Source organism: Trypanosoma cruzi, genomic scaffold, assembly GCF_000209065.1.
Source record: "Trypanosoma cruzi strain CL Brener 1047053516785 genomic scaffold, whole genome shotgun sequence".
NCBI classification, from domain to species: domain Eukaryota; phylum Euglenozoa; class Kinetoplastea; order Trypanosomatida; family Trypanosomatidae; genus Trypanosoma; species Trypanosoma cruzi.
In genome coordinates, this window is record NW_001849491.1 from 47,610 (window position 1) to 63,981 (window position 16,372).

The 16,372-nt window shown below is 55.3% G+C and overlaps 8 protein-coding genes across 8 annotated transcripts, besides 8 other annotated features; all 8 read left to right on the top strand.

The window, feature by feature from the left end:
• Tc00.1047053510561.7 (mucin-associated surface protein (MASP), putative) lies at positions 1–185 on the top strand (the record flags this gene model as incomplete). The annotated part of the gene is made up of 1 exon (XM_803485.1): positions 1–185. A coding segment is annotated over one exon (185 nt), but the record flags the coding sequence as incomplete, so codon positions are not given.
• Positions 1–3,357: a sequence feature (areas not merged during assembly with more than two copies in the genome that could not be assigned to a particular haplotype).
• Positions 2,040–2,561, top strand: Tc00.1047053510561.14 (uncharacterized protein; the record flags this gene model as incomplete). Its single annotated transcript, XM_803486.1, has 1 exon — positions 2,040–2,561. The coding sequence occupies one exon, from the start codon at positions 2,040–2,042 to the stop codon at positions 2,559–2,561; it is 522 nt and encodes a 173-aa protein (XP_808579.1).
• Positions 3,358–4,905: a sequence feature (heterozygous, Esmeraldo-like haplotype).
• On the top strand, positions 3,729–4,526 carry Tc00.1047053510561.20 (mucin TcMUCII, putative; the record flags this gene model as incomplete). Its single annotated transcript, XM_803481.1, has 1 exon — positions 3,729–4,526. One exon carries the CDS (start codon positions 3,729–3,731, stop codon positions 4,524–4,526), a length of 798 nt encoding a protein of 265 aa, XP_808574.1.
• Positions 4,796–4,886: a sequence feature (T-rich).
• Positions 4,906–9,497: a sequence feature (areas not merged during assembly with more than two copies in the genome that could not be assigned to a particular haplotype).
• On the top strand, positions 5,089–6,180 carry Tc00.1047053510561.30 (mucin-associated surface protein (MASP), putative; the record flags this gene model as incomplete). Its single annotated transcript, XM_803482.1, has 1 exon — positions 5,089–6,180. One exon carries the CDS (start codon positions 5,089–5,091, stop codon positions 6,178–6,180), a length of 1,092 nt encoding a protein of 363 aa, XP_808575.1.
• On the top strand, positions 8,004–8,501 carry Tc00.1047053510561.35 (uncharacterized protein; the record flags this gene model as incomplete). Its single annotated transcript, XM_803487.1, has 1 exon — positions 8,004–8,501. The coding sequence occupies one exon, from the start codon at positions 8,004–8,006 to the stop codon at positions 8,499–8,501; it is 498 nt and encodes a 165-aa protein (XP_808580.1).
• Positions 9,498–10,427: a sequence feature (heterozygous, Esmeraldo-like haplotype).
• Tc00.1047053510561.40 (mucin TcMUCII, putative) lies at positions 9,745–10,782 on the top strand (the record flags this gene model as incomplete). The annotated part of the gene is made up of 1 exon (XM_803483.1): positions 9,745–10,782. The coding sequence occupies one exon, from the start codon at positions 9,745–9,747 to the stop codon at positions 10,780–10,782; it is 1,038 nt and encodes a 345-aa protein (XP_808576.1).
• Positions 10,428–10,760: a sequence feature (haploid, Esmeraldo-like haplotype).
• Positions 10,761–16,372: a sequence feature (areas not merged during assembly with more than two copies in the genome that could not be assigned to a particular haplotype).
• Tc00.1047053510561.50 (mucin-associated surface protein (MASP), putative) lies at positions 11,345–12,892 on the top strand (the record flags this gene model as incomplete). Its single annotated transcript, XM_803484.1, has 1 exon — positions 11,345–12,892. One exon carries the CDS (start codon positions 11,345–11,347, stop codon positions 12,890–12,892), a length of 1,548 nt encoding a protein of 515 aa, XP_808577.1.
• Positions 11,662–11,784: a microsatellite.
• On the top strand, positions 14,708–15,448 carry Tc00.1047053510561.60 (uncharacterized protein; the record flags this gene model as incomplete). Its single annotated transcript, XM_803488.1, has 1 exon — positions 14,708–15,448. One exon carries the CDS (start codon positions 14,708–14,710, stop codon positions 15,446–15,448), a length of 741 nt encoding a protein of 246 aa, XP_808581.1.

Consider the following 16,372-nt stretch of genomic DNA (forward strand, 5'->3'; position numbering starts at 1 on the left):
CCAACGTTGCGCCCACAGCCAGTGAGACAAACCCACTGACAGCGAAAGCAGCAGCTACCGCCAGAACAGATGGTACGGCAACGCCTGGCGACAGTGACGGCAGCACCGCGGTCTCCCACACCACCTCCCCTCTTTTGCTTCTTGTTGTTGCGTGTGCGGCTGCGGCTGCGGTGGTGGCTGCGTGAGAGTGAGTGAGAGAGAGCCATGCACCGCCCGCACACACACTCGTCCTTCTCTCTCTGTGTCTCCCCTTGCATGGACTCTCGCCCTCACCTCATCCCACGAAGCACACACATAATGTGCCCATTGTATATATGCATGCACACCCATGCAGGCCCGTTGGTGCTCTCTTTTGCACGACACGCACCGCTGCCGTCCTGCCTGGCTGCATGGGTGGAGCACCGTAACTGTTTTGTGTTTCCGTTGCATTGAGTGGGCGACCTCTCTCTCTCTCTCCCTGTGTGTGTGTTTTGCTTTACGGGAGCAATGAGAGTGTGTGCGCTGGTCGTCCCACCTGTTGCTCCGCGTCCCCACTGCTGGGTGGACGCCCCCACGCTTCGGCTTTTGTTGTTGGTATTTTTTATTCTCTGCCTGTGTTGTGGTTGAGTGCACCCATCCTACTTTTTTTGATTGCTGGTTTGCTTTGACTGCGGACGCCTGATTCCTCTTTGTGTGTTCTCACATTGTTTTCTTTCTAAAAGTGTCAGCCACTCGTATCCTTGTAAAGCCACCACTTCCTTTCTTTTCCACATACGCCATGCGTCAGTTGATCCACGGCACCCCACGGTCTGCAGCGCTGCTGGAGCTGCTTGTGGTGATGCCTGCGACGTGAATTGCCAGCGAGTGCTTTGCTGCCACCCTGACGTATCCTTTGCTTCCTTGACGATGTAGGGCGTACCGACGGCGCGTGGGCGTCTGTGGTGATGGTGAGGCACGTGCGTCTCAAACCGCATGATGCGTCGCAGGTGTGCAGCGTCGTTTCGAAGCACCAATGGGCGTTTCTACTCATCATGGCGTCCACAACGGACCCGTATGGCAGCAGGTGGCACTGCGATTCCTCCTGGTGTTGCACAGTGACTTCTTTGGACGGCGCGCTTGATTGGCGGCACTTGGGGCTTTTGTGGGAGAAGGTGGGAGGCTGAGGGCATTAGGACGGAATTGTTTTGAGTGACAGCGTTCCGTTGACTTGCGGCCAGTCGTGGCACTCTTTTGGGGTTTGGCGGCCCGTCTCTTTTGTTTACTTCCCACCGCAGCACGTGGATAACACTGGTCCGAGGAACACTTTAGACGGGTGTGAGCTGCTGCCGTGCGTGGTGCATGGACTATTTGATTGTGTGGGGAGGTGCATGGAGTGACGAATACTTCTGTTTGGCATGTCGCGGTGTGTTGGAATGATGTTCGGAAAACATGTGAGGGGTTTTGTGTGTAGTTTGTGTGTCTTCTCTGGTGGAGCCGACATGTGTGCGGGGATTGTGGCATTGCTGGCTGACGGTTCCACGTCACTTTTCAGCATTCCTGGATGTGCTGAGGAATGACGGCTGGCGACCAGCGTGTTGGCACTGCCGGTGGGAATAAGTACACGAGGAATTGGCCATTTTCTCTTTCCCATGCTGGAGCCGATGAACTGGCACGAGGGCACCGGCTGCAGGCTGCCTGCCAGCACGTGTGAGCAGCGGATCCATGCACACACAGACGCTCATCGCAAGAGCTTGTGTGATCACAGTGGCTTTTGTGGCGTGCTTTTGTGGGCGTCAGCCCGTCGGAGAATGTGTGAACCAAACGGCTGACGGAACACGAGGAAAATAAGTGCGTGCACTGTGCCGTGTTTCGGCGTCGATGGCAGAGCGGCAGGAGGCCCGTGCTGGCAGCTGAGATCTTTGCGTCGCGAGGGATGTCGGTGTTGATTTTGGGTTGTCGAGGGTGAAATGATTTTGCTGCTGCCCGTGTGTGTGACGACTCCGGCAGAGGGCGAACGCAAAAGGGAAGGATGCAGGCGCTGCGTGTGTGTGCAGGTGCCATGCAACAGCGTCACAACAAACATGCTGCGACTCGGTGACCCTCACATCGCTGTGGTCCTGACGGACAGCCCAGGCACGGCCCGCACCGATGCACTTAGTGGACGGAGTGATGCATCTTTTGAGGCGCTGCAGGGAGCAGGATGTGTTGACGCAGCCACGACGTGCATGGAGTGTAACGACGGCACAGCCGGCTGTGGCTGGTGGAATAATTACTTCTCGGAGGCAACAGAGAGAGAGAGAGAGCTGCTGCTGCCGCTGGCGTCGTTGCTGCCTTTTGTGGCCTCCCATGCCGATTATTGTCTGTCCGCTGATCATGGGTGGTGTGCCTCCACTAGTGACGTCGTCTGCAGGCATTTCACAGCACCAATGAAACGCACATCATTTCGCATGCTTTGGCTGTGGATATGGTGTCGTGCATGCAGCCGGCATTATTTTGCCCGACTCCTTTTCACTGCCTTGCAACAAATAGATGCGTCGCCGCCCGAGTCATTCGCTGCAGCTCCGTGTGTTGTACTGCCGGCACAATACTCTCGTGTTGTCTGACGCCTGGCTGACAGTCAAGCACCACTGCGTTGGGTCATGCAAGGATGTGGACTGCCGCTCACGGTGTTGGGCACCGCTGTTTGGATGCGGCGGCCACACGAGCGGATGTATTGTGGCAAAATGAAATGCGTGAAATACGCGGAATCACAGCGGCTGCAATAATATCAACGGTGTGGCGCCACGGAATGTGTGAGGGGGTGATGCATGATGAATCACAGTGGGCGGCATGCGAGGGAAGTGCACCGCGACGGAGCGTCACCCCGCCCTCAGCCTGCAGGGGAATGTACGCCCACAAGAATATATGGTCGAGGCACCACCAAACACACATGCCCTTCTGTGCACCAATAAATAAGAGCGAAGGTGCGTTCTGGTGCGTGGGAGTCCACTCACATATTCTCATTTCCACCGCAATAAACGGTGAGGAATCAGGTGTCACAGCAACGAGGGAGGAAATAAAAACATCTATTGCAGCACTTTTACCAGCGAAAAGCAGGAACAAAACAAATTGAATTATTGGCTGCACCAACACAATAAAAATTCACAAAAAAAGGAAACAGTTGTGCACACTGCAGGAACCCCCAACACACGATGCAGGCATGAAGGTTTGCCCTCTGCAAAAACAATAACAACATATGCAGACATCTTCCACCCTCCAAAAAGAAACACGAATAAATGGCTGCTTTATTCCATTCGTTGCGCTTGACTTTGCGTGTGCGGCTGCTGCGGTGGTGGCTGCGCTTCCCGTGGACCAACAATCCACGTGGTGTGCGGGGATCACCTTTTCATGGTTACTTTGCTGTTGTGTTGCTGTGTGCGCTGCACCTATTCTCGTGTGTGTATACCCTCCGTGAGGGGAGCAGACACGACGGACCGCTCTCGCCGTATGTACATGCGGTGGAGCCTTGTGTGCCGCTCCTGTTTGCTTCTCCCTCCTCCATCTGTGTGTTGGTGTTGCGGCAGGGCTGCGTGTGTGTGTGTGTGTGCCTGTTGCCGTGGATTGGAGTGTGTGTTGTGCGTGGTGTGCGGCGTACGGTGCATGCCTGGCTGCTGCCCTCTTTTGTCTGTTTGCCCTCTGTGTGTGTCTGCCGCACCTCTCGTCTCCCCTGTTGCTCTCCATGTCCCTCACTGTGCAGATCAGCTCCACACCACCGAATGACCACACTCACGATGATGACGTGCCGTCTGCTGTGCGCCCTGTTGGTGCTCGCCCTGTGCTGCTGCCCGTCCGTGTGCGTGACAGCGACTGGTGAAGATCAAAATATGGTTAGCTCCAATTTATCGCCTGCTTCGCCAGCAGGAGCAGGTGTTCCGGGGTTACCAAATACTTCCACGACGTCAAGTTCAACGGTTATGACCGTTACGTTACCGGGACCCGAAAATCAGGACGGTGAGGAACAAGCATCAGACACGAGGAGTGTTACCGGAAAAGGGACAAGTGGAGTGGCCGGTACGTCAGGGATTACGGGGGACAGTGCGGAACAGCCACGAATTGAGAACCATAAATCACAAGGAACAAGTTCGGAGAACGATACGGTACAAAAACCAGGTGAGGAAAAGACATCAGGTACGACGCGCGATACCGTACAAGAGACAGGCACGGGACCCGTTCCGCCAAAATCTCCAGATACAGCAACTCTGGAGTCTATTACAAAAGAGGGACCAGGTCTGGGCACCGGTGGGTCAGGGTCGTCAGGTGGGTCGGTTAACCCAACTACATCGTCAAGTTCCGTGACCGCTTCTGTACCGGCACAAAGTAAGAAGGAACATGCGCCAACCACAACAACCACTACTACGACAAAAGCACCAACTACCACCACCACTACGACTACGGAGGCGCCAACCACAACGACCACCCGCGCACCGTCACGTCTTCGCGAAATCGACGGCAGCCTCAGCAGCTCTGCGTGGGTGTGTGCCCCGCTGCTGCTCGCCGTATCCGCGCTGGCGTACACCACTCTGGGCTGAAGAATTGTGTGCGGGCTGTGCGTGCCAGCACTCAACCGCGGGGACTTGTGTGCGTCTACTGTGGTCCGATGTACTAAACAGGATAAACTAATGATTGTGTTTTGCTTCACTTGCTTCCGCTGCCCTGCTGTGTGCTCCTTGCCGCTCCCCGCATCCGTCACGTTGAACGCATCCCAGACACACTCATATGCATGGCACGCACACAACTGTTTGCGTGGAGTCACATTTGAGGATGGGTGCGTGCGCGCTGGAGCCATACTGTGCAGCCCTTTGTTTTGTTTGTTTTTACATTTTTTACTTCATTGCTGTTTGTTTAGCTGTGTTTTGTTTCTAATTGTTTTGTGTGTTTTCTGTTTGCTTGCTGCTGGGCGTTGTGTGTTTTTGCCCTTTCACTGATTCCAACTGGCTCATGGTGTGTGTGCGCTGCCGCTGCTGGGCTGCTGCCATTTGTGACTGTGCGGTGGCTGTGCGTGTTGTAGCGGCCGTGTCTCTCCTTTTGCCTCCGCTCTGCGTTGACGGGGAGTTGGTTTGTGCTGAAGGCTGCAGGCAAGTGACAGGAGTGATGGCGATGGTGATGACTGGCCGTGTGCTGCTGGTGTGTGCCCTCTGCGTGCTGTGGTGCGGTGCCGACGGAGGTTGTGAAGAGGCATCCGCAGGTTTTCAGTCTGATGCGTCCGGTGATCTTGTGGGGGAAGGTGTAGATTCACAGGATTCACCGCGCCCTGAAACGCCAGGATCACACACAGCAGGCCCAGAAACACCACTACCAAATGTTCAAGGACAAGCTCTCTCACCACCTCCTGAAGTAACTGTGTCAGGAACCGAAGGCGCTGCCGAGGAAGAAAAAGCAAGAAGAAACGAAGATGTAAAATTGGTTGAAAAGGAAAAGGAAGGTGATGGAACAAGCCAAGAGGTGAAAGAGCCTGAAAACAAGCTGATATCAGTGAAGGACCGGCAGTCGCATGACAACGAAGGCTTACAGCCACCATCATTGAATGGCACTCATGAAGCTGAAACGATAACACCATCAGAAGACAGTTTGCAAGTAAATAAAGGTAAACAAGATTTGCCGAGTCCCTTGCAGCTTCCATTACCCAACAGCGCAGCGGATGGAAACCCATCATCCACATCTGCAGCTGGCCGTGGTGACGAGAAAAGTCACGAAAACGGCAATGGCACGAGGAATTCTCAGCAGTCTGTCGCAGAAGACATTGAACAGAACAAAGACGCCGGCGAAAAAGTTGTCGCACCAACGGGTGGAGAGGAAGATTCACGATTGCCGGTTATGACGGTTGAAGAAATGCGTGGTGCAACAACGAAGGGCAACAGCGGCAGCAGCACCACGGCAGCTACGGCCATGCAGTCCGACACTGGCACAGAAGGCACTCCAACCAACAATCATCCGAACCGACCCTCCATTGACGGCGACACACCACTCGGAAGTATTTCCGATGGTGAAGCTGCATCAGCCAACAAATACGATACGGTCTCTCAGAGTGCGGGATCCACAACAGTGCCCACCACAAACGCCAAAACAGGTGAAACGGATATGCCTGGCAGCAGTGACGGCAGCACCGCGGTCGCCCACACCACCTCCCCTCTTTTGCTTCTTGTTGTTGCGTGTGCGGCTGCTGCTGCGGTGGTGACCGCGTGAGAGTGAGTGAGAGAGAGCCATGCACCACCCACACACACACTCGTCTTTCACTCACTCTCTGTGTGTGTCCCCTTGCATGGACTCTCGCCCTCACCTCATCCCACGAAGCACACACATAATGTGCCCACTGTATATATTGCATGCACACCCATGCAGGCCCGTTGGTGCTCTCTTTTGCACGACACGCACCGCTGCCGTCCTGCCTGGCTGCATGGGCGGAGCACCGTAACTGTTTTTGTTTTGTTTCCGTTGCATTGAGTGGGCGACCTCTCTCTCTCTCTCCCTGTGTGTGTGTTTTGCTTTACGGGGGCAATGAGAGTGTGTGCGCTGGTCGTCCCACCTGTTGCTGCGCGTCCCCACTGCTGGGTGGACGCCCCCACGCTTCGGCTTTTGTTGTTGGTATTTTTTATCCTCTGCCTGTGTTGTGGTTGAGTGCACCCATCCTACTTTTTTTGATTGCTGGTTTGCTTTGACTGCGGACGCCTGATTCCTCTTTGTGTGTTCTCACATTGTTTTCTTTCTCCTTCTAAAAGTGTCAGCCACTCGTATCCTTGTAAAGCCACCACGTCCTTTTCTTTTCCACATACGCCATGCGTCAGTTGATCCACGGCACCCCACGGTCTGCAGCGCTGCTGGAGCTGCTTGTGGTGACGCCTGCGACGTGAATTGCCAGCGGGTGCTTTGCTGCCACCCTGACGTATCCTTTGCTTCCTTGACGATGTAGGGCGTACCGACGGCGCGTGGGCGTCTGTGGTGCTGGTGAGGCACGTGCGTCTCAAACCGTATGATGCGTCGCAGGTGTGCAGCGTCGTTTCGAAGCACCAATGGGCGTTTCTACTCATCATGGCGTCCACAACGGACCCGGATGGCAGCAGGTGGCACTGCGATTCCTCCTGGTGTTGCACAGTGACTTCTTTGGACGGCGCGCTTGATTGGCGGCACTTGGGGCTTTTGTGGGAGAAGGTGGGAGGCTGAGGGCATGAGGACTGAATTGTTTTGAGTGGCAGCGTTCCGTTGACTTGCGGCCATTCGTTGCACTCTTTTGGGGTTTGGCGGCCCGTCTCTTTTGTTTACTTCCCACCGCAGCACGTGGATAACACTGGTCCGAGGAACACTTGTTTAGACGGGTGTGAGCTGCTGCCGTGCGTGGTGCATGGACTATTTGATTGTGTGGGGAGGTGCATGGAGTGACGAATACTTCTGTTTGGCGTGTCGCGGTGTGTTGGAATGATGGCCGGAAGACATGTGAGGGGTGTTGTTTGTAGTTTGTGTGTCTTCTCTGGTGGAGCCGACATGTGTGCGGGGATTGTGGCATTGCTGGCTGACGGTTCCACGTCACTTTTCAGCATTCCTGGATGTGCTGAGGAATGACGGCTGGCGACCAGCGTGTTGGCACTGCCGGTGGGAATAAGTACACGAGGAATAGACCGTTTTCTCTTTCCCATGCTGGAGCCGATGGACTGGCACGAGGGTACCGGCTGCAGGCTGCCTGCCAGCACGTGTGAGCAGCGGATCCATGCACACACAGACGCTCATCGCAAGAGCTTGTGTGATCACAGTGGCTTTTGTGGCGTGCTTTTGTGGGCGTCAGCCCGTCGGAGAATGTGTGAAGCAAACGGCTGACGGAACACGAGGAAAATAAGTGCGTGCACTGTGCCGTGTTTCGGCGTCGATGGCAGAGCGGCAGGAGGCCCGTGCTGGCAGCTGAGATCTTTGCGTCGCGAGGGATGTCGGTGTTGATTTTGGATCGTCGAGGATGAAATGATTTTGCTGCTGCCCGTGTGTGTGACCACTCCGGCAGAGGGCGAACACAAAAGGGAGGGATGCAGGCGCTGCGTGTGTGTGTGCAGGTGCCATGCAACAACGTCACAACAAACATGCTGCGACTCGGTGACCCTCACATCGCTGTGGTCCTGACGAGCAGCCCAGGCACGGCCCGCATCGATGCACTTAGTGGACGGAGTGAGGCATCTTTTGAGGTGCTGCAGGGAGCAGGATGTGTTGACGCAGCCACGACGTGCATGGAGTGTAACGACGGCACAGCCGGCTGTGGCTGGTGGAATAATTACTTCTCGGAGGCAACAGAGAGAGCGAGAGAGAGAGAGCTGCTCCTGCTGGCGTCGTTGCTGCCTTTTGTGGCCTCCCATGCCGATTATTGTCTGTCTGCTGATCATGGGTGGTGTGCCTCCACTAGTGACGTCGTCTGCAGGCATTTCACAGCACCAATGAAACACACATCACGTCGCATGCTTTGGCTGTGGATATGGTGTCGTGCATGCAGCCGGCATTATTTTGCCCGACTCCTTTTCACTGCCCTGTGACAAATAGATGCGTCGCCGCCCGAGTCATTCACTGCAGCTCCGTGTGTTGTACTGCCGGCACAATACTCTCGTGTTGTCTGACGCCTGGCTGACAGTCAAGCACCACTGCGCTGGGGCATGCAAGGATGTGGACTGCCGCTCACGGTGTTGGGCACCGCTGTTTGGATGCGGCGGCCACACGAGCGGATGTATTGTGGCACAATGAAATGCGTGAAATACGCGGAATCACAGCGGCTGCAATAATATCAACGGTGTGGCACCACGGAATATGTGAGGGGGTGATGCATGATGAATCACAGTGGGCGGCATGCGAGGGAAGTGCACCGCGACGGAGCGTCACCCCGCCCTCAGCCTGCAGGGGAATGTACGCCCACAAGAATATATGGTCGAGGCACCACCAAACACACATGCCCTTCTGTGCACCAATAAATAGGAGCGAAGGTGCGTTCTGGTGCGTGGGAGTCCACTCACATATTCTCATTTCCACCGCAATAAACGGTGAGGAATCAGGTGCCACAGCAACGAAGGAGGAAATAAAAACATCTATTGCAGCACTTTTACCAGCGAAAAGCAGGAACAACACAAATTGAATTATTGGCTGCACCAACAATAAAAATTCACAAGAGAAGGAAACAGTTGTGCACACTGCAGGAACCCTAACAGACGATGCAGGCATGAAGGTTTGCCCTCCGCAAAAACAATAACAACATATGCAGACACCTTCCACCCTCCAAAAAGAAACACGAATAAATGGCTGCTTTATTCCATTCCCTGCGCTTGACTTTGCGTGTGCGGCTGCTGCTGCGGTGGCGGCTGCGCTTCCCGTGGACCAACAATCCACGTGGTGTGCGGGGATCTCTCCTTTTTCGATGGTTACTTTGCTTTTGTGTTGCTGTGTGCGCTGCACCTATTCTTTTGTGTGTGTGTGTGTACTCTCCGTGAGGGGTGCAGACACGACGGACCGCTCTCGCCGTATTTACATGCGGTGGAGCCTTGTGTGCCGCTCCTGTTTGCTTCTCCCCCTTCCATCTGTGTGTTGGTGTTGTGGCAGGGCTGCGTGTGTGTGTGTGTGTGCCTGTTGCCGTGGATTGGAGTGTGTGTTGTGCGTGGTGTGCGGCGTACGGTGCATGCCTGGCTGCTGCCCTCTCTTGTGTGTTTGCCCTCTGTGTGTGTCTGCCGCACCTCTCGTCTCCCCTGTTGCTCTCCATGTCCCTCACTGTGCTGATCAGCTCCACACCACCGAATGACCACACTCACGATGATGATGACGTGCCGTCTGCTGTGCGCCCTGTTGGTGCTTGCCCTGTGCTGCTGCCCGTCTGTGTGTGTGACAGCAACTGGTGGAGATCAAGTTGCGAACAGCCCCAGTTTATCGCCTGCTTCGCCAGCAGGAGCAGGTGTTCCGGGGTTACCAAATACTTCCACGGCGCCAAGTTCAACAGGTATGACCGTTACGTTACCGGGACCCCAAAATCCGGACGATAAGGGACAAGCATCAGACACGAGGAGTGATACCGCAAGAAGTACAGGTAGAGTGGTCGGTACGTCAGGGAATTCGGATCCAACAAGTCCGGCGTCTGATACAGAACAGGGAAAGGGTGGATCCGGTAGGTCTGGGAGTTCAGTTCCGACCGTCACGGTAGGGTCAAAGAGTCAGGGGGCCGGTACGCCAGAGATTCCGGGGAACGATGCGGAAAAGCCACATGTTACGCCCGGTTTGGGAGTGGCAGCAGATGCGGAGAGCCTTGATGGACAGGAACCAATTAAGGAGTCCAGTACGTCAGACTCAGCAGAACCGACTGAAACGGTACAGGAACCGGCAACGATTTCCGGGACCGGTGGGACAGAGCCGCTGACACAGGCCAGTACTGGACAGACACAAAGTGGAAACCCCACATCACAAGGACCAAGTGCGGGAACCGGTGTGCCAGGGAGTCCAGATACAGAAAGTCCGGGGCCTATTACAAAAGAGGGACCAGGTCTGGGCACCGGTGGGTCAGGGTCGTCAGGTGGGTCGGTTAACCCAACTACATCGTCAAGTTCCGTGACCGCTTCTGTACCGGCACAAAGTCAGAAGGAACATGCGCCAACCACAACAACCACTACTACGACAAAAGCACCAACTACCACCACCACTACGACTACGGAGGCGCCAACTACAACGACCACCCGCGCACCGTCACGTCTTCGCGAAATCGACGGCAGCCTCAGCAGCTCTGCGTGGGTGTGTGCCCCGCTGCTGCTCGCCGTATCCGCGCTGGCGTACACCACTCTGGGCTGAAGAATTGTGTGCGGGCTGTGCGTGCCAGCACTCAACCGCGGGGACTTGTGTGCGTCTACTGTGGTCCGATGTACTAAACAGGATAAACCAATGATTGTGTTTTGCTTCACTTGCTTCCGCTGCCCTGCTGTGTGCTCCTTGCCGCTCCCCGCATCCGTCACGTTGAACGCACCCCAGACACACTCATATGCATGGCACGCACACAAGTGTTTGCGTGGAGTCACATTTGAGGATGGGTGCGTGCGCGCTGGAGCCATACTGTGCAGCCCTTTGTTTTGTGTGTTTTCACATTTTTTACTTCATTGCTGTTTGTTTAGCTGTGTTTTGTTTCTAATTGTTTTGTGTGTTTTCTGTTTGCTTGCTGCGGGGCGTTGTGTGTTTTTGCCCTTTCACTGGTTTCAACTGCCTCATGGTGTGTGTGCGCTGCCGCTGCTGGGCTGCTGCCATTTGTGACTGTGCGGTGGCTGTGCGTGGTGTAGCGGCCGTGTCTCTCCTTTTGCTTCCGCTCTGCGTTGACGGGGAGTTATTTTGTGCTGAAGGCTGCAGGCAAGTGACAGGAGTGATGGCGATGATGATGACTGGCCGTGTGCTGCTGGTGTGTGCCCTCTGCGTGCTGTGGTGCGGTGCCGGCGGGGTTGATGCGAGTAATCTCGAGAACAACGCAGTTGGCGGCTGCATGGCGTCGGGAGTGTTGAATACGAATAAATCGTACACGCCGAGCGGATGTGACAAAACTGCGCTGACGCTGCCTTTACGATCTGTCGTGTCCATCACTGCCGTTGAAGCTTCGACTGACCCATTGGTGAGTGGTACAGCAGAAAATAAATCGGATTTAGCTCCAACTTCAGGTGCTGATTTCGGTGGTGCCGGTTCTCCTCCTGGTCGCGGAGGTGAGGGTGGAGGCGGTAGAAACGACGATGCTGGCGGTCCTGGTGGCGTTGGGGGTGCCAGTGGCAGTCAAGCTCGTGGCAGGAAAGCTTCTGGTGGCGGTGGTGGTGGTGGCTCAAATGGAGGTTCTAAAGCACATTTTGGTGGCTCTTTGAAGTCCCCTGCTTCGGATGTCAAGTCCCCATCTCCTGTTCTCGGTGATGGTGGCAGTTCTCCTGGGGCTCCTACAGGAAGTGCAGGTTCTGACGGAAGCAAAGGTTTCATTTTGGGCTCCTTTTCTTCTGGTGGTCGCAGTCAACCTGATGTTGGCAGTCCAGGTGGTGATGCATCTTTGAGCGCTCCTGTTGCTGGTGGTAATTCCCCACCCTCCATCACCGACGAGAGTGATGCCTTGGAGAAAACCGGCGCTGCGGCATCCACAAAGGGAAGGAAACCTCAAGAAGCAGGTGAGCAGTCAGAAGCAAATCGTGCACGGAACGAATTGCCCAAATTGTCGGCACCAGCGGAGTCAACACCCGAAGCACAAGAAGACTCTCCCAGTAAACAAGAAAAACCAGAAAGTGAAGCTGCTGGTAGGGCTGCAACTGGAGACGAGAAACGGCGGAGTGACGCGGAGGCACAAGGTCCTTCCACCGTGATTTCCACCGCCAGCAGCCCGCCACTACCACCGCCAGCGCCAGCAACGGTAAGAGAAGAACGAGCAACAGCAGTGGCAGTTCCGGCAGGAGGAAGCCCAACAGCACAAACAGACTCGCAAACTTTGACAGAAGAAAGGACAAAAACGCCACCGTCACCAAACAAAAAGGAGCCTGAAGAGACGGAGCCTACTTCTGGAGATGGTGTGGCAGAGCAACAGGGTCAAGGCACTGTTTTAACGGATCTGAAGGGTGAACCTACCGGCAGCCCGGCGGAAGTAACGGCATCATCCATCTCTACAAGTGGCAGTGGTGATGGCCAGAGTAAGGCGGATGGGAATGACGACAACAGCAAAGGGCCCAACCCCAGAGGGCCACACAACGACCCCGAAGCCAGTCATACCAACGTTGCGCCCACAGCCAGTGAGACAAACCCACTGACAGCGAAAGCAGCAGCTACCGCCAGAACAGATGGTACGGCAACGCCTGGCGACAGTGACGGCAGCACCGCGGTCTCCCACACCACCTCCCCTCTTTTGCTTCTTGTTGTTGCGTGTGCGGCTGCTGCTGCGGTGGTGGCTGCGTGAGAGTGAGTGAGAGAGAGCCATGCACCGCCCGCACACACACTCGTCCTTCTCTCTCTGTGTCTCCCCTTGCATGGACTCTCGCCCTCACCTCATCCCACGAAGCACACACATAATGTGCCCATTGTATATATGCATGCACACCCATGCAGGCCCGTTGGTGCTCTCTTTTGCACGACACGCACCGCTGCCGTCCTGCCTGGCTGCATGGGCGGAGCACCGTAACTGTTTTTGTTTTGTTTCCATTGCATTGAGTGGGCAACCTCTCTCTCTCTCTCTCCCTGTGTGTGTGTTTTGCTTTACGGGAGCAATGAGAGTGTGTGCGCTGGTCGTCCCACCTGTTGCTGCGCGTCCCCACTGCTGGGTGGACGCCCCCACGCTTCGGCTTTTGTTGTTGGTATTTTTTATTCTCTGCCTGTGTTGTGGTTGAGTGCACCCATCCTACTTTTTTTGATTGCTGGTTTGCTTTGACTGCGGACGCCTGATTCCTCTTTGTGTGTTACCACATTGTTTTCTTTCTCCTTCCAAAAGTGTCAGCCACTCGTATCCTTGTAAAGCCACCACGTCCTTTTCTTTTCCACATACGCCATGCGTCAGTTGATCCACGGCACCCCACGGTCTGCAGCGCTGCTGGAGCTGCTTGTGGTGATGCCTGCGACGTGAATTGCCAGCGAGTGCTTTGCTGCCACCCTGACGTATCCTCTGTTTCCTTGACGATGTAGGGCGTACCGACGGCGCGTGGGCGTCTGTGGTGCTGGTGAGGCACGTGCGTCTCAAACCGCATGATGCGTCGCAGGTGTGCAGCGTCGTTTCGAAGCACCAATGGGCGTTTCTACTCATCATGGCGTCCACAACGGACCCGTATGGCAGCAGGAGGCACTGCGATTCCTCCTGGTGTTGCACAGCGACTTCGTTGGACGGCGCGCTTGATTGGCAGCACTTGGGGCTTTTGTGGGAGAAGGTGGGAGGTTGAGGGCATGAGGACTGAATTGTTTTGAGTGGCAGCGTTCCGTTGACTTGCGGCCAGTCGTTGCACTCTTTTGGGGTTTGGCGGCCCGTCTCTTTTGTTTGCTTCCCACTGCAGCACGTGGACAACACTGGTCCGAGGAACACTTTAGACGGGTGTGAGCTGCTGCCGTGCGTGGTGCATGGACTATGTGATTGTGTGGGGAGGTGCATGGAGTGACGAATACTTCTGTTTGGCGTGTCGCGGTGTGTTGGAATGATGTTCGGAAAACATGTGAGGGGTGTTGTTTGTAGTTTGTGTGTCTTCTCTGGTGGAGCCGACATGTGTGCGGGGATTGTGGCATTGCTGGCTGACGGTTCCACGTCACTTTTCAGCATTCCTGGATGTGCTGAGGAATGACGGCTGGCGACCAGCGTGTTGGCACTGCCGGTGGGAATAAGTACACGAGGAATTGGCCATTTTCTCTTTCCCATGCTGGAGCCGATGAACTGGCACGAGGGCACCGGCTGCAGGCTGCCTGCCAGCACGTGTGAGCAGCGGATCCATGCACACACAGACGCTCATCGCAAGAGCTTGTGTGATCACAGTGGCTTTTGTGGCGTGCTTTGGTGGGCGTCAGCCCGTCGGAGAATGTGTGAACCAAACGGCTGACGGAACACGAGGAAAATAAGTGCGTGCACTGTGCCGTGTTTCGGCATCGATGGCAGAGCGGCAGGAGGCCCGTGCTGGCAGCTGAGATCTTTGCGTCGCGAGGGATGTCGGTGTTGATTTTGGATCGTCGAGGATGAAATGATTTTGCTGCTGCCCGTGTGTGTGACCACTCCGGCAGAGGGCGAACACAAAAGGGAGGGATGCAGGCGCTGCGTGTGTGTGTGCAGGTGCCATGCAACAACGTCACAACAAACATGCTGCGACTCGGTGACCCTCACATCGCTGTGGTCCTGACGAGCAGCCCAGGCACGGCCCGCATCGATGCACTTAGTGGACGGAGTGATGCATCTTTTGAGGCGCTGCAGGGAGCAGGATGTGTTGACGCAGCCACGACGTGCATGGAGTGTCACGATGGCACAGTCAGCTGTGGCTGGTGGAATAATTACTTCTCGGAGGCAACAGAGAGAGAGAGGGAGAGAGTGCTGCTGCCGCTGGCGTCGTTGCTGCCTTTTGTGGTCTCCCATGCCGATTATTGTCTGTCCGCTGATCATGGGTGGTGTGCCTCCACTAGTGACGTCGTCTGCAGGCATTTCACAGCACCAATGAAACACACATCACGTCGCATGCTTTGGCTGTGGATATGGTGTCGTGCATGCAGCCGGCATTATTTTGCCCGACTCCTTTTCACTGCTTTGCGACAAATAGATGCGTCGCCGCCCGAGTCATTCAATGCAGCTCCGTGTGTTGTACTGCCAGCACAATACTCTCGTTTTGTCTGGCGCCTGGCTGACAGTCAAGCACCACTGCGTTGGGACATGCAAGGATGTGGACTGCCGCTCACGGTGTTGGGCACCGCTGTTTGGATGCGGCGGCCACACGAGCGGATGTATTGTGGCAGAATGAAATGCGTGAAATACGCGGAATCACAGTGGCTGCAATAATATCAGCGGTGTGGCACCACGGAATATGTGAGGGGGTGATGCATGATGAACCACAGTGGGCGGCATGCGAAGGAAGTGCACCGCGACGGAGCGTCACCCCGCCCTCAGCCTGCAGGGGAATGTACGCCCACAAGAATATATGGTCGAGGCACCACCAAACACACATGCCCTTCTGTGCACCAATAAATAGGAGCGAAGGTGCGTTCTGGTGCGTGGGAGTCCACTCACATATTCTCATTTCCACCGCAATAAACGGTGAGGAATCAGGTGCCACAGCAACGAAGGAGGAAATAAAAACATCTATTGCAGCACTTTTACCAGCGAAAAGCAGGAACAACACAAATTGAATTATTGGCTGCACCAACAATAAAAATTCACAAGAGAAGGAAACAGTTGTGCACACTGCAGGAACCCTAACAGACGATGCAGGCATGAAGGTTTGCCCTCCGCAAAAACAATAACAACATATGCAGACATCTTCCACCCTCCAAAAAGAAACACGAATAAATGGCTGCTTTATTCCATTCCTTGCGCTTGACTTTGCGTGTGCGGCTGCTGCTGCGGTGGTGGCTGCGCTTCCCGTGGACCAACAATCCACGTGGTGTGCGGGGATCTCTCCTTTTTCGATGGTTACTTTGCTGTTGTGTTGCTGTGTGCGCTGCACCTATTCTCGTGTGTGTGTGTATCCTCCGTGAGGGGAGCAGACACGACGGACCGCTCTCGCCGTATTTACATGCGGTGGAGCCTTGTGTGCCGCTCCTGTTTGCTTCTCCCTCCTCCATCTGTGTGTTGGTGTTGTGGCAGGGCTGTGTGTGTGTGTGCCTGTTGCCTTGGATTGGAGTGTGTGTCGTGCGTGGTGTGCGGCGTACGGTGCATGCCTGGCTGCTGCTCTCTCCTCATGTGGTTTGCCCTCTGTGTGTGTCT